The 15,651-nt window shown below is 34.0% G+C and overlaps 1 protein-coding gene across 5 annotated transcripts in view; it reads right to left on the reverse strand.

Annotated features, from left to right (window-relative positions):
- Positions 1 to 10,531: 10,531 nt before the first annotated feature.
- The window catches only part of MAP3K7 (mitogen-activated protein kinase kinase kinase 7), a 64,853-nt gene continuing 59,733 nt past the window's right edge, over positions 10,532 to 15,651 (reverse strand). For all 5 annotated transcript variants that reach the window (XM_081296674.1, XM_081296670.1, XM_081296671.1 and 2 more), the window contains 3 exons: positions 14,304 to 14,365; positions 13,360 to 13,475; positions 10,532 to 11,707 (listed from right to left, as the gene is read on the reverse strand). In XM_081296674.1, the coding sequence (XP_081152800.1) occupies positions 11,527 to 11,707; positions 13,360 to 13,475; positions 14,304 to 14,365 (359 nt within the window). In that variant the 3' untranslated portion in view covers positions 10,532 to 11,526. The remainder of the gene's footprint in view (positions 11,708 to 13,359; positions 13,476 to 14,303; positions 14,366 to 15,651) is intronic.

Genomic DNA, 15,651 nt, shown 5'->3' on the forward strand with positions numbered 1-15,651 from the left:
GTATTACTATCCCTTCTCCACTATTTCTCATATTACATTTTTGGGCCCAAATGGTATTATACTTGTTCCTCAATGTCCTATTTTCATGTAGTTAATAGATCACAGATCAACAGATACAGAACTCATTTCTTTAAAAATCTATGTAATTTACTAAAATGAATTTAATCTTTTCTCAATTAATAGGCAATTTTGTGGCTTAGGAATTTGTTATTGTTATGGTTTGGATAAGTTTCCTCCAAAAAGAATATTCGGAGGTAAAATGATTAGATTATAAGACCTGTAACCTGATCTGTCCATCCTAGTTTGAATGGTCTGTGGTGGTAACTGTAGGTAGGTGGGGCATGGCTGGAGAAGGTGGGTCACTTGTGGGAGCCTACTCTGGAAGGGTTCATTTTTCCCTGTGATGGCCTCCCTCCCACCCCCCTCTCCCTTGCTTCCTAGCAACTATGAACAGAGCAGCACTCCTCTACCTGGGCTTTCTATCATGATAGTCTGCGGCACCTTGAGTCCAGAGCAATGGAGTCAGCCAACAATGGACTGAACCTCTGAAAGTATCAGACAAAATAAACTTTTCCTTCTCTAAGTTGTTCAGGTATTTTGGTTATGGCAACAAAAAGATAACACATTTTTTAAATTAAAAAATGGGAGGAGGGGCTTGTTTCAAGTTACTTTTTGGTATCTATGTCTTTATGTACAGGTGCTCTTAATCCTACAAATTCCTCAAAGTGGAACTTTTAATAGAAATTTGTCATAAATATAACAACAACAAACTCCAAAATATCTACACTAGAAACTACAAAGTATTCTTGATTTAAATCAGAAATGAGTCAAGCGTGGTGGCACATGCCTGTAATCCTAGTGGCTCAGGAGGCTGAGGCAGTAGGATTGCAAGTTCAAAACCAGCCTCAGCAAAATGTGAGGTACTAAGCAACTCAGTGAGACCCTGTGTCTAAATAAAATACAAAATAGGGTTGGGCATGTGGCTCAGTGGTTGAGTGCCCCTGAGTTCAATATCCTCTATCACCCCCCCCCCCCGCCCCGCAAAAAAAAAAAAAAAAATCAGATATGACTAAATAGAGAAAATCCCAAACTCATAACTGGCAAATTCAATATTGTCAAGACATCAACTCCTCTCAATTTGTTCTATAAATTTAAGGCAGTCTCAAACTCCCAACAGATTTTTTTTTTTTAATATAGAAATTAACAAACTGAGGCTGGCATAGTGGCACACGCCTGTAATCCCAGAGGCTCAGATTTTGCCGAGGCAGGAAGATCACGAGTTCAAAGATAGCCTCAGCAAAAGTGAGACATTAGGCAACTCAGTGAGACCCTGTCTCTAAATAAAATACAAAATAGGGCTGGGGATGTGGCTCAGCGGTTGAGTGCCCCTGATTTCAATCTCTGGTACCAAAAAAGACCACCATTGGAGGATTTAGATTATTGATTTTAAGATTTGCTATTAAGCTACAATTTGGCATGTATAAATGGAATAGACTGAATCTACAATAGATTCACATATATGGTCCACTGATTTCAATAAAGGTGAATTCAATCGGGGGAAATTAATGTCTTTCAATAAAATTGCTGGAACACAACTGCATAATTGTGAGAAAAAACGTGAACATTGATCCTTACTTTATACCAGACATAAAAATTACTCTTGAAATGGATCACAGATCTGAAAGTGAAAAGTAAATTAGATTCTATAGGAATCAGAGGGAAAAATCTTTATACTGGGTTAGGATTTTTTTTTTTTTTTAAAACATAGAAGGCACAGAACATGAAACAAACTTGAGAACTGATATTTTGGATTTTGTTAAGACTAAAAAGTTTTTCTTTTCGAAAAATATCATTAAGAAAATAAAAAGGAGGCAGGTACAGTGGCTCATGCCTATAATCCCAGCAACTTGAGAGGCTCACAAGTTAAAGGCTAGCTTCAGCAAGTTAACAATATCCTGTCTCAAAATAAAAAAAAATAAAAAGGGCTGGGAATGTAGTTTAGTGAGAAAATGCCCTGAGTTCAATCCCCAGAATGAAAAAAGAAAAAAGAAAAAGAAAAAAATGGGTGGAGGGGTGGTAAACCACAAAATTTACAACTCAATAATAATGGGGAAAAAATTTTAAAAATGGGCAAAGAACAAAATTTCACAAATTACACGAAAGGCCAGTAAGCACATGACAAAATATTAAAAATGATTAGCCATTAGGGAAAAGCAGATTAAAATCCTAGTAAGATAGTATTATAGAAGGATTAGAATGCTAAAATTAACACGACTGACCATAACATAAGATTGACAGGATGTTAGAGCAACTGGAACTCTCATACCTTGGTGGTGGGAATATATAATTGTACAACTACTTTGGAAAAGTTTGTTATTTAGTCAAAAGAAATGAAAACACATGTCTTAAGTAAAAACTTCTACACAAACATTCATAGCAGCTTTATCTATAAGAGCCAAAAAATAAAACAAAACCCAAAATATTCACCTGTAAATGAGTAGATAAAGGAAATTTATTCTAGCTATACAATGAATTCTGGTATAAACTAACAAAGAAATTATTAAAATATAGCAACAACCTGGATGAATCTCAAAATCACACTGAGTGAAAAATTAAGCCAAAAATGACTACATCTCATAGGATTAAATTCTAGAAAATACAAAATAGTTATAAAAACCAGACCAGTTAGTTATTGCCTAAGAATAAGGGTAGAAAATTGATGCTTTACTTAACTGGTACCAGGAAATTTGTGGGGTTAGGGAAGTGCTCAGGATCTTGATTGTATTTACATCTTATTAAAACTTAACAAATGTTATACTTTAAATATGTACAATTTGTATGTAAATTATAGTACAATTTCAAAATCTTTTTGTCTGAAAGAATAGACTTTCAATTAACTTAAAGAAAATATATGCATGTATTCATACACAAAATTTTTTTAACATTATTTACTAATTTAAGAAAATGTTAAGTTTAAGACATATTATTTATGAAGATTAATTTGGGAGTATGGCTCAATGGAGCACATGTGTAGTATTCACAAGGGCCCTGATTCAATTCTTTGTACCATTAAAAAAAGACTGATTTTTTTTTTTGCCTTTGTTGATCCTGTTAAATATTTTTCTTGGTCTTTTATAACTTCATTATTATTGTCAGTTAAAATTTATAAGAATGGCCAGGTGTGGTGGCGCATACCTGTAATCCCAGGGACACCGGAGGCTGAGACAGGAGGATCTCGAGTTCAAAGCTAGCTTCAGCAATGGTGATGCACTAAGCAACTCAGTGAGACCCTGTCGCTAAATAATACAAAATAGGGCTGGACATGTGGCTCAGTGGTCTAATGCCCCTGAGTTCAATCCCTGATACCCCTCCACCAAAAAAAAAAAAAAAAAAAAAAAAAATATATATATATATATATATATATATATATATAAATATATATATATATATATAAAGATTTATAAGAATGTACTTCTTGATTATACAGAGAAAAGTTACTGATTTTTATATTCATCAGATACAGCCACATGATCAAATTCTTATTAAATAGTTATTTAAGTAGGGTCTCATGAACTTTCTATACTATTTTAATTTCCAATGTTTACATAAATTATTCAGTTTGGGGGCTCTTTTTTCACTTAGCAAATATTTCAATGTTGGATGATGATACAAAGTGTGCCTTACCTTTGCTTCAGATCTTTAATTCAGACTTAATTAAAATGACATTCATAGGATCTACCCTTTAATATGCTGTTTGGTTTTTTGTAAGTAGTCTTGATTAAAAACTTGATAAAGTTTGGGAAAGTACATTTAATCCTTTGTGAATATTGTCAAATGTCCTTTGGGCATTTTTGATAGAACTATACAATTCCTCTCCTATGAATTATTTACATAATGAACAACCAATATATTTTTAAAAGATATTGCATTCTTGTTATAATCCCTATTTTCTGGTGTCAATTTAATATTTTTAGGACAGATTTATATGCAAATTATAGAACTACTATTATACTTTCTAATGACTATATAGTATGATATGGTATAGCTCTACTATACTTTAACAATGACTATTCAGATTGTAGTTTTCTTTCTTTATTCAGTGCTGTGATAAGTACAATAGTACTTTTTCCTTTTCTTTTCATGGAGTTAAACCCAGGGTCTAACTGATGCTAGGCATTTGCTTGACATCCCCACTCCTTGTTTTTCTTTTTTTCATATGACTGTAATGTAGTATGTATTTAAAACTTTTATTTTCACCTTTACCTTGTATGCTTCCTCCATAGGCATGGAAAAAGTGGAAAAGACAATGTTCAAATATTCAAAACTTTGATTTTTGTACTTTCACATTTTCTTCCTTATAGAAAGGCAAGTACTTCCCCTGCTCCTCAGGGCTCCACTTATCTAAAAACATTATCAGTTGCCTTCCCTTAGTGTTTGAAAGCTGTCTCTGCCTCTTTCATGATTTTAGCCTCACCTCCACATCTTCTGTGAATCTCAGGTATATGGCAAATTTCAGCACTTTTTTTTTTTTTTTTTAAGATTTCATCTCTCTTTGACATCCTCTCAGTTTTCACAGGACTAGATGGGTTAAGATCTTGAAATTTTACATAGTACCCTTTTACTTATCTTTAGTGCAACAGAATCACTTAGGCATATGGAAAAAAGTTATATGCTTGGGTCCTACCCTCCCATTCTGAAGCAACATTTCTCCAGAATATGTATTTATTTTTTTTACTTTTACAGCCACTGAAATTCTCACTCATCTCATTTCTCTTGTGGGAACTGTGTTGCATGCACCCCATAGGATCCATGGAATCTTTGCCCTTCTATTAAATCCTCCCCTACCAGGTTGGGGCCAGTAATGGGAAGGGAAGTTCCCAGCCTTGTAGGATGCATGTCATGCCAATTCTGTCTCTCACAAAGGAACTCCAGTTCAACAGCTAGCTGTTGGGTTGTCCTGTGGAATGTCCCTTGCCAATGAAACATGGCCAATGTGTTGTCTGAAATTTTCTCTTTTCCTGGCTTTTATTTTTAGTGCACAAGACACAATTTGAAAGGAAAGAGGATTGAAACAAGTGCCTCACACATGCGAGGCAGGCGCTCCACCACTGAGCTACAGCCCCAGCCCCCAAAGGAAATAATTTTTAAAAGGGAAAAATCATCACAGTGTCATTTGAAGACATTAACTGCTTTACTTTCTCACAGTCTTTGTTGAAATGTTCCCATACATTGCACTGTTTTATTTCCATTAAGGACTCTTGTGAATGGAGTTAGGTCTCTTCCACTTTATTAAGTAAACAAGAAAACACACTCCCAGTTCTAAATCTATTAAAACAGATTTCCAGAGGCTCCAACAGTCTGAAGACCTAGGTTTGACCTAGAACTCATCATTTAAAGGATTGGTGAATTTTCAAACTCCTTTGAGCTATTGTTTACCTTTCTAAAGTAGGGCTAACATAAGAAATGTCTGAAACATAATATACACTTCACAAATGTTAGTTCCTATTCTTTCAATTCTATTCATCAATTACAAGTTTGTTACTTTAATTTTAAATAATTTCTTATCACAATTTTGTTTTGTTTTTTGGTACTGAGGATTGAACTCAGGAGCACTCAACCAGTGAGCCATATCCCCAGCCCTTTTTTGTATTTTATTTAGAGACAGAGTGTCACTAAGTTGCTGAGGGTGGCTTTGAACTTGCAATCCTCCTGCCTCAGCCTCCTAAGATGCTGGGATTACAGGTGTGCACCACCGCATCTGTAACTTTTTTTAAAAACCAGTTTCTTCCCTAAATGGGCACTGTATGATATTGACCTTAAGTTATTTCAAGTTTGGTTTCCAACGAGGGTGTTGCGATTTAAAACACATTTTGAAGTTTCACTTTATATTTCCAAGCTGCTTCAATTATAGATACAGGAAAATTGCCCAAAGAATGTGTACATATTGGTCATTTTTACATCAATAGAAATGCAAATTACTTGGACATTCTGGTGAGAGGCTAGCTTTTCCTGCTCCCTTTTGTGGGCAGAATAAAGGAAGTGGTAACAAGTAGTGCCTACCTTCCTACTCACTATCCTCTGTATCCTTTTCATTTTTGAATTTCAAAAAGTTAAGCACAGGGCTCCCTTATATAAAGATGTTTCCCAGTCTCTCTGCAGTTAGAGGTGGCCATGTGCTTAAGTTATGGCCAAAGGAGGTGATGCTCTTGCATTCTTCCTCTTCTCTTTGGCTTGGCCATTACCTATTACTTTAGCCTTTCTATGAGAGAAAGAACTAACTGCTATCTTTTTATTTTTTCAAAGACGGGATTTTACTATGTTGCCCAGGTGGGCCTCAAAACTCCTGGGATCAAGTGATTCCGCTGCCTCTGCCTGTGGAGATGCTGAACATGCCCAGAACTTGCTGTCTTGTTTGTTATTATTTTGGGCAGCAGCCAAACTTATGTTCTAATGACTATAGGGAGATACTTTTAAGTTTTTCTTTTTATAATTATTTATAAAAATAAGGGGTTTTCTTATATGGATGAAAAAAGAAAGTAAAAGGGGAAGAAATTTGCATCTTAAGCCAAGGAAATCTGTACTTCTTCAGTCTTCCCACATGTAAAACTTGGAACCATGAATGGGGAGATAGAATTACTTAATCAGACATGAGTTTGACTAAGCATGTATTAACAGTATCATGTCCACAATGTACAGAAGTAGATGTCTTAGAAGCATGTAAGTCATTCACTTCCTATGCAACTTAGATAATGAAGATGTTTCCAGTCCTCAAAAGAAATAGCATCTGTTAAGATTCTTGTGGAGCTGGGTGTTGTGGTGTACACCTGTAATCCCAGCTACCTGGTAGACTGAGGCTGGAGACTTTCAAGTTTAAGGCCAGCCTACAGTTGAAGAGGACCCTTTTTCAAAATAAAAGTTCTAAAAAAAGGCTTGGGGGATACAGCTCAGTGGTAGAGTGCTTACCTAGCATGTAAAGGGCCCTGGGTTAGTCTATAATCTTGATAGTTTCTGAAGATGAAGACATTGCAGTAAAGATGATCAAACTGAACAATATATCTACAGTCTTCTTAGTTTTCCCTCAAAGACTGAGAACTCATTTTCAAGTATTACTAGAAAAGGTTTAATTAAAAATTCCTCTCAAAGGAATCACAAAAACTATCCAAGTGGGAGATTAAACACTTAAGAAGTAAAGGGTCAACTCTGTATGATTTCATTCATGTAAAATTGTAGAAAATGCAAACTCATCTACATTATTGGGAAGCAGATCAGTGGTTGTCTTAGGTCTCTTAGTGAAAAAATCCAGGCTATGCTTTACTTTCCAGTAGACTGGAAAGAAAAGTCTTTTATCTAGAGCAGACTCATAATATGGTTATTTTATTTTCATTTTGAGGGCACATTTCTTTGAGGTGAAATAAGTAGAAAGATGAAGACACTCCACCTACCAAATATTTAAATGTGAAAGCTTGAAATACTTCAGAACTTGGTCACAAAGTTGTTTAGAGAAAAGATTTCGGTTTAAAAGACACATGTAGACCTCAATATTGGCTTTGTGGCTCCAACAGAGTGGTCACAAAGCCTCTGTGCCTGCTAGTTGGGAATTACTTAAGTTCTTCTTCCTTTGCCATTCAATTTAAAATATTTCCTATGTTCTTCTTCACATCATGGGCAGACAGTGGCCAGAATCCTCAAGAATGAGATACTGCCTAAAACAAGAGACAATGATGGAAAGCCACACCCACATAAAAGTTTTAACCTTTAGTAGCCCAGTTTCCCATCTGAAAGATGAGAATACTACCTAACTGCTGTGTGACTGAAATGGGCCACAATTTGGCATCAATAACAGCAGCTCAGATTGTTAACAGGTGATCAATAAATACTGAAGACATGAGAAAATTAATGTATGAATTTATAAACATGAAGGTTGGGATGATAAAAATGTGCATATCTGTAGGCTGGGCAATAGTAAAAAAATTGAAATAGTTCATATGCCTTTGAAAAACTATTAAAAATCAATATTTCTAATTAGTATGCTGAATCACAGGGGCTGGGGTTGTGGCTCAGCGGTAGAGTGCTCGCCTGCACCTGCAAGGGCCTGGGTTTGATCCTTAGCACTACATAAAAGTAAATAAATAAAAATAAAGGAATTGACAACTACAACTAAAAAAGAAATATTAAAAAAAGAGTCACGTATATGTAATGTCATGCTTCATACAAAATAAGACTCAAGAAATTATGAAAAGCAGCCATTTAACTCAAAATTCTGAAATGCAGAAGATAATGTGTTAACTGGCCAATCACTCAGACTTCTTAAAGATTATGGTATTAACAGTGTTGAATATTATAAAAATACTGATGTTTCAGTTTTTATTAGATTCTGTGTTAGGCAAATACACTGCTAGAGTGAACGCAACAGCTCATTTGCTGACATAAGCCATTTACCATTTTATATACCAGTTTAGAATAATAATCTGAATTTTATTAAAAACAAAAAATAAATCTAAAAAGCTTCCTTCAGTTACACAGTATGCACAAGAATTTCTGTATTACATCATTTTTACACATGTTCTGAATGACAGAAGTCGAAGTAGAACTTACTACCATTTGAAGAGAGAAACAGTGAAAACCACACACATTTACAGAGAAATAATAGTCTCACAGGGAAGAGCTGTGATCTTGGGCTACAGCAGGAACTGAAATTAGGCACATGGGAGTAACTTGAAGAAAAAAAAATTCAATGCTTAAAAATACTTCAGTAAAGAAAAGTCAAACATCTGTAAATAATTTTTAAACAAATCTTTTCAGTATGCTGTTGCTATAACTGATTTTTATTCAAACATTTTTCTATTGCCGAGGAATATATCCCTCTAGATAAGATAAAAGCTTGCTTTCTTTCCCTGGAGGGAGGAATAAAATAAAATTAGTATTTATTTGTTCAGTGATTGTTTTTGAATTTCTTAGACTAGAATAATTTTGAATCTTATTTCCGTTTGCTATTTCCACCCCCAAAATGATGGTCAGAATAAATTTAAAACCAGAATTACTAAAAAGTTTGGCTACCTTGATAACATTTAATGGGCAAAGACATTGATGAAACTGGCCATGGATTTTAATTCTCCACAGTACCCGCTTTCCCCCATTTTTAGGGATAATAGATCAGCAAACAGAATAAGGCTGAATTGCTCTCAATATCCAGGACAACTACAAAACTGAAAATCCCAAGGAATTCATTGTAAACAAACAGCAATTTCTCAACAGCCTTTTGCATTTGAAACCATGACTAAACCTACTATTTTTTTTCCATTTACCATGTTGATATTTTTTGAAGTATCTTCATGTAATAATGATAATAACAAAAATAATAATAAATTTTCCCTTTAAGTCTTTTAAAACATAGCAAAACACACCAGTGTCTAGAAATGAAATCTGAACTCTTTAATGCTAAATCCTTATGGAAAGTCAAGCCCTAGCATTTACACTTGGATATCTCATGCTCTGAGATAATTAGAAAGGCTGCTTAACAGTGACTCTTCAGATGTACACACAAGTACAATTGCTATGATTGAGTTATGCTTTCCTTTAGTCTACAGCTATTTTCTGTGCCAATTTTATTTTACTATTATTATGTTGAGCCCAATATTAATTTCAGATTAATAGTTAAATTATATGGGATTGATAACCCTCCTTTTATTTAAATCAAGTGATAGAAGATATTAAGTTCCTAAAAGCTTTCTAATAACAGATTCTTAAGAAACTAAAAATGACACGGTTTAGTATGAACTGTCCTTTACATTTATTGCTTGTATACACATGAGATTATAAAACTCAGTGGGAGGAAGAAAAAATAATGGAAGAAAAAGTTTTACATTTTTAAGAACAGCTTTTATAACTTATTATAATTTTGGGGGGAGTACTTGGAGTGGAACCAGGAGTGCTTTACCACTGAGCTACATCCCAGCCCTTTTTATTTTGAGACAGGGTCTTGCTAAGTTGCTTAGAGCCTCACTAAGTTGCTGAGGCTGGCCTCAAACTTGCAATCCTCCTGTCTCAGCTTCCCGAGTCGCTGGGATTACAGGCATGCGCCACCATGCCCAGCAGTTTTGGTAACTTCTTAGATCCGCTTGTTTATCTGAAACAGACCAAACACAGCAATACAATCATGACAGAATTCTAATGAACAGAGCAATTATGCTTTCATTTTTTAATTTTATCTTCTAAACACCGAGCTATAAAAACGAAACTGATGACATTCATATTTAAAAGATGCTCTTGTATTGGTATCAAAATGTGATTTGATTTAATACCAACTGAAAAAATAGACCTTGTGTAGATTATTACTTCAATGACATTTTATTACTCTTATTTCGAAGGCTGGTAGCAAAGTTACTGTTAACAATATAAATATTCTCTTTATAAGTGTTGAAATTGTCTTGGAAGTGTTGAAAAGGCAGCAGACATTCCAAGATGGGCTTGCAAGGAAAATCAATTATTTCAATTTTGAAGGTAAGTAGGATACCTGATGAGTTTATTCTGACTATTTTAACTTCCGTACTAACTTCTGATTTTCCTGGTTTATTCCTCATTTGGTATTATCAAAAGAAATCTAAGTAGAGGCCTTTTAGCTTACAAAATTATTTCCATTTTCCACTATTTTCTCTTTAGCTTTTTAAAATATATGGTAAAACAATCCAATTAATCATTGTAGGAAGGAATGATCATTTAAGCTAGACCATATTATTTTGCCTTTAATTTCATTTAAGAGAAATTAATGTTTGAGTCATAAAAGCTTTATAGTTTCAACACACATACACACAGAATTCAAAGTTTTTATGCCTTAAAAAAAACAGCTTCATTTTGTTCACTGTATCATGAACAATTTTTAGTTTGATGAAAACTAACAAAATTGTTTCCATTAATACAGCAGCCATCACTTACCTTTAAATATTTTACAGATGGAACTGTGTTCAGTACTGATCCAAGGTGGCATCAAAGCCATTACCGTAAACTAACCCTAAAGGTTCTATATTTCTGTAATGTACCACCAATTATTCTAAATTTATAATACCCTGTCTTTAACTTGGTGTATACCATCTTTTGGGAAAAAATTATTAGTTTTTTGAGATGAGACATAAGAACAAACTCATTCTCGAGGTTCTACTTCTGAAATAGAAAAAAGGTCGATGTTTGCACATAGCAGCTAGCTTGAAAACCCACGTTCTGTTTGGCTACCCTTCACACAATGAGCATGCATATATACCCACAGTTCACTGCATCTGTTCTGAAGCTGAGAACTGCTGCTTATCCAAGTCATAGAGGCCATCATGAAATTCAACGAGACAGTGGAACTGCATATCCATATCCACCATGAGAAGAAAATAAATGACGTAACAAATGCAGCAAATATAGGCAGGTGGCATTCAGAACACGCCAAAAAGCTAATACTCATGAATTGTCATAGGGTTTTTCTTTTTTTTTTTTTAAAAAAAAGTTTTTCTTTGCATATTTTAAAATTTAAACAGTCTCAGAGAATCATGAAGTGCCTTGTCGTTTTTGCTGTTGACTTCTGATGACCTCTAGTTGTTTTTTGCATTGCTGGTAGTAAGTAGAAAGGCTTTTGTTTTCATCTAAAAGCTTTTTATGTTCCTGTACCAGGCGAGACGTATTTTGCTGGTCCTTTTCATCCTGGTCCAATTCTGCAACTAGTTCTTGCCTAAAAGGAAATACCACATAATAAATATCACCAAGGATACAAAAATTGATTCCTTAACTAGCTGATGCTAGAAGCTCAATTAATGAGAACTTTTATTTTCAGTCTATCTTTTGTATCTTAAGTACATGAGTCAAATAAAAGTATGGGCCACAATGGAAACTATCGCCCACTCTTATGGTATCACCATACAAACAACAATCCTTTCATAGGGATCTGTCTTTGGACAATCAATGAATTAGATTATGTGGTGAAATAAAAACTTCAGAGAATTTTTCATTTGCTATCTTCTTTTTGTGAAGGAAGGAAAAAAAGGGCTCTATCCCATCACAGGAAAATAACACCGAAGTTTTAAAAATTCATATTCTACTTTTATACTCATATTCATATTCTGATGTCACAATCCTATTTACAGTGCTGAGTGGTAGCTAATAGAACATTTGTAAGCTAGTTAAAAGAGATGTTATCCAACTTAAAGCTCTTTCCTATTTTAAAACAGAACAATATAAACCACACTTAAACCACTTACATTTGCAGACACTTTTAGGAAAGACTCTCAGAGTTTTTAGTCAAACTTCTTCCAGCCCCTTTTACTTAAGGATAGAGTATTAGCTCCGAAAGTGAGGTTACTGGATATAAATAAATAACTAATAAAAAAAAAATCTTCAAACAAAATAACTTCCCAATATTTCTCATTTAAATACTTAAAATTGATTAAAACTGCCATAGTTTTCACATTCCCCTATATCCACCATTATTTTTTCTGAACAAAACTCTTCTTTCAAAGAGCACTGATTAAATATGTGAAAAAAAGAAATGTGGATTTTTTTTTTTTTAAACCAACATCAAGTGCCAGCAGTTCTACAATAACATTTACAATTTCTAGACTATAATATTTAATTTCTTTCTCAGGCTTACCTTTACGATACCATGTCGATTTCGGTTAAATTACTGTATGAAAAATTGTGATAAAATTCTTATTTTGAAGTAAAATCACAAACATCTCATGCATTATTTTGGAAAACAAGAATTTTATGTAGAGAAAAATTAATAGAAGGAATCTTATTACCATTTTTTTTTCCTTACAGCATTTGATTTTTGTTTCCACTTATAAATCAGCTTCATAAAATTATATGCGGGGGTCATGCTTAGGGTTTTTTTTTTTTTTTTTTAATTAAAGAACTGAACATAGAATAACGTGAAAACTGGTTTGGATTTCTTTTTCTTTCTTCTAGTACTAGGAATTGAATCCAGGACCCTGAACATACTAAGCAAGTGCTCTACTGCTAAGTTAAATTCCTAGCTCTTTGATTTCTTAAAAATGGGAGGAAGGCAGTTTCTGTTAATTCTCAGAAAAACACATATAGGTGTAAAATTCCTCAGAAAAATACTCAATGATATGAAATAAAGCCCTGTAACAAGTACTTCCATTCTCATAAACAAAGATCTGAAAGAATATGTGTACAAAATTGTTTGTAAGATGAAGCACACCTGAATGTTGGTAACCCAATTTATGACCAACTTTGAAACTCTGAGAACATATAACACTTGTATATATAGCACTAGTTTATTCTCCTTAGTAAAAATATGATGTAGTCAAAAGGGTAAGTTTTGCATAAAAAATAGTCAAAGGGCACTTAAAACTTAAGACTTACTTTCTCTGTAATAACAATGCAATTTCTGTTTGAACTTTCATATATTCTTGTGCCATTTTACAATGCTGTTCAAACACTGCCATGGATTCTTTGGAGTTTGGGCATGGTGCTAGAGGCTGAAAATAAATCAGGAATGTTAAAACATAATTAAAATCAAATCTCAGTTTTTAGCTAAGACGAGAATTAAGACAGAGACTGTGATATATTTTTATAGCACTAAAGCAACAATCTTTTAAAAATAAGTGTTAAATCATGCCCTAGAAAATGTTCATGTCTTTTTGACAGAGTTAACTCAGAACTTAAATTGATACTTGCTGTTTTAACACTTTCAGGTTCTAGAGAAATATGAGTAGAGTACTTGCAGCTTCTGGTATGACATTTCAGGCTGCCAAACTGTATTACACTAAAAGGTTTTTTTTTTTTTTTTTCCCCAGACAGGGTCTTGCCCAGGCTGGCCTTAAGCTTTCAATCCTTCTGCCTCAATCTCCTAAATAGGTGGGTATAAGGTGTGTGCCACAGAGTCCAGCTCCTAAGAGATATTTATACTCTCATACTTGTGAGGAAGCACCAAAGTATATTACTTACATTCTTGGTCATTATGAACATAAGAATGCATCACAAAATGTATTAAATAGGGATGAGTTTATGAGTTTTATATTTTAATGCACTAAAATTAGAGAGCGAAAATGCTATGCTTGGCAGTCTTGAAGAAAGATATGGAACTATTTTAAAACGACTGTTACGATAAGAACATATGATTCTGCCAATCTTAAATCTGAATAAATTAACTAAAAATCCTTTATTTTAATTTGACTTTAAAGTTTATTTATGCTATAAGCATATAAATGAATATACAAGGATGAATAAAAACATAATAGTCAGCTTCAAAGACAATCTCCCTAAGAAGAAAAAAGTAAACTTCCATTGAGAAAGTGCTCCTTTACCTGTAGTTGGTGATCCAGTGTAAGATAAGCCATTGGGATGGAGTTATCTGATCCATTGGTATCTGGAATTCAAGCATATATTTTATTTATTTTCTGTTATAAACAATAAGAAAGTATGCACAAAATATTGTTTATCTACATAAAGTAAGTAGTATACCAAACAAAAGTTACTGCTATTGGTAATGAAAAGGGTGATTTTGATTTCTAAAGGTAAAGAGAGCACATCTGATTATATATATTAAAGTACAATCACATTCTGTGATTTAAGCTCGTTATAAACAAAACATAACACAATGTTAAAGCTTATGAGCCTTTTCTTAATTAAAACAAAAATAATGATATGAGACCTTTATATTCAGCCCTGACCCTACCTAATCAAACCCCAAATCTCTTTATCATGCTATGTTTACAATTATGGCTGGGTCAACTCTGTCAACACCAGGGTAAATAGGTAAAGGGAGAAGCAAGCATTCTTTTCCAGTAGATCATTTTCAACTTACACAGATTCTAATGTGAACCTCTCAACTTGTCCCTCTCAATGAGAATGAGAAGAAAGAAGAGATATTACTGATGTGAGTACATGATCCATACAAACGATATGGAAACAAACAAACAAACAAACAAAAAATTTAGAAGTGTGCCTCAATGTCAGGCCCCCAAACAGTTAAATTGGTTAATTCCAACAACCAATTCTATCAAACTATTTAAACAGGCAGCTCCCTATTCCCTGCCCCTGACCTGACACCCAATGCTGGGGATAAAACCCAGGTCCTCTAGCATGCTAGGCAAGCACTCTACCACTGAGCTACATATACTTTTGTTTCTGTTTCAAAGCAGGTAAAACTGCCATACAACTTGACGGAGTGGTATGGGTAAAGGCAAGGTCAGGATGACAAGGAGGTGCTGTATTCAAACCAATAAAAAACTAAGGAAGTTTGATGGTTCAGTAGCCTCTTAATTTATAAGATTATCTTTTATTTTTTTTCCTTTAGTGCTAGGGATTGAACTCAGGGCCTCACCACTAGCTATACCTCTAACCTTCAGGTTTCTTCTTTTTAAGCCATTAAGAATGTGCTCACAAGTTACTACCAAAGCTAATAAGCTAAATCAGACCAAATGAGGTATGCCTGAAAGGAACTCTCCCACAATGCTTGTACAAACTAAGCACTCAACACAAGGTGGCGGTAATTATTATTACTATTGATAGTAAATGGAGAATTAGAAATGAAGTGCAATTTTAAATAGTCAAGCTTATATTTCATTGAAAAAGTAATGTTTCTCTTTTTTTTTTTTAAAGTAATGTCTGTTAAATACTGGGATGCCACAGAGAATACAGCTCAGTAGAGCC

Source organism: Spermophilus citellus (assembly GCF_964194105.1).
Source record: "Spermophilus citellus genome assembly, chromosome: 5".
Lineage (NCBI taxonomy): Eukaryota > Metazoa > Chordata > Mammalia > Rodentia > Sciuridae > Spermophilus > Spermophilus citellus.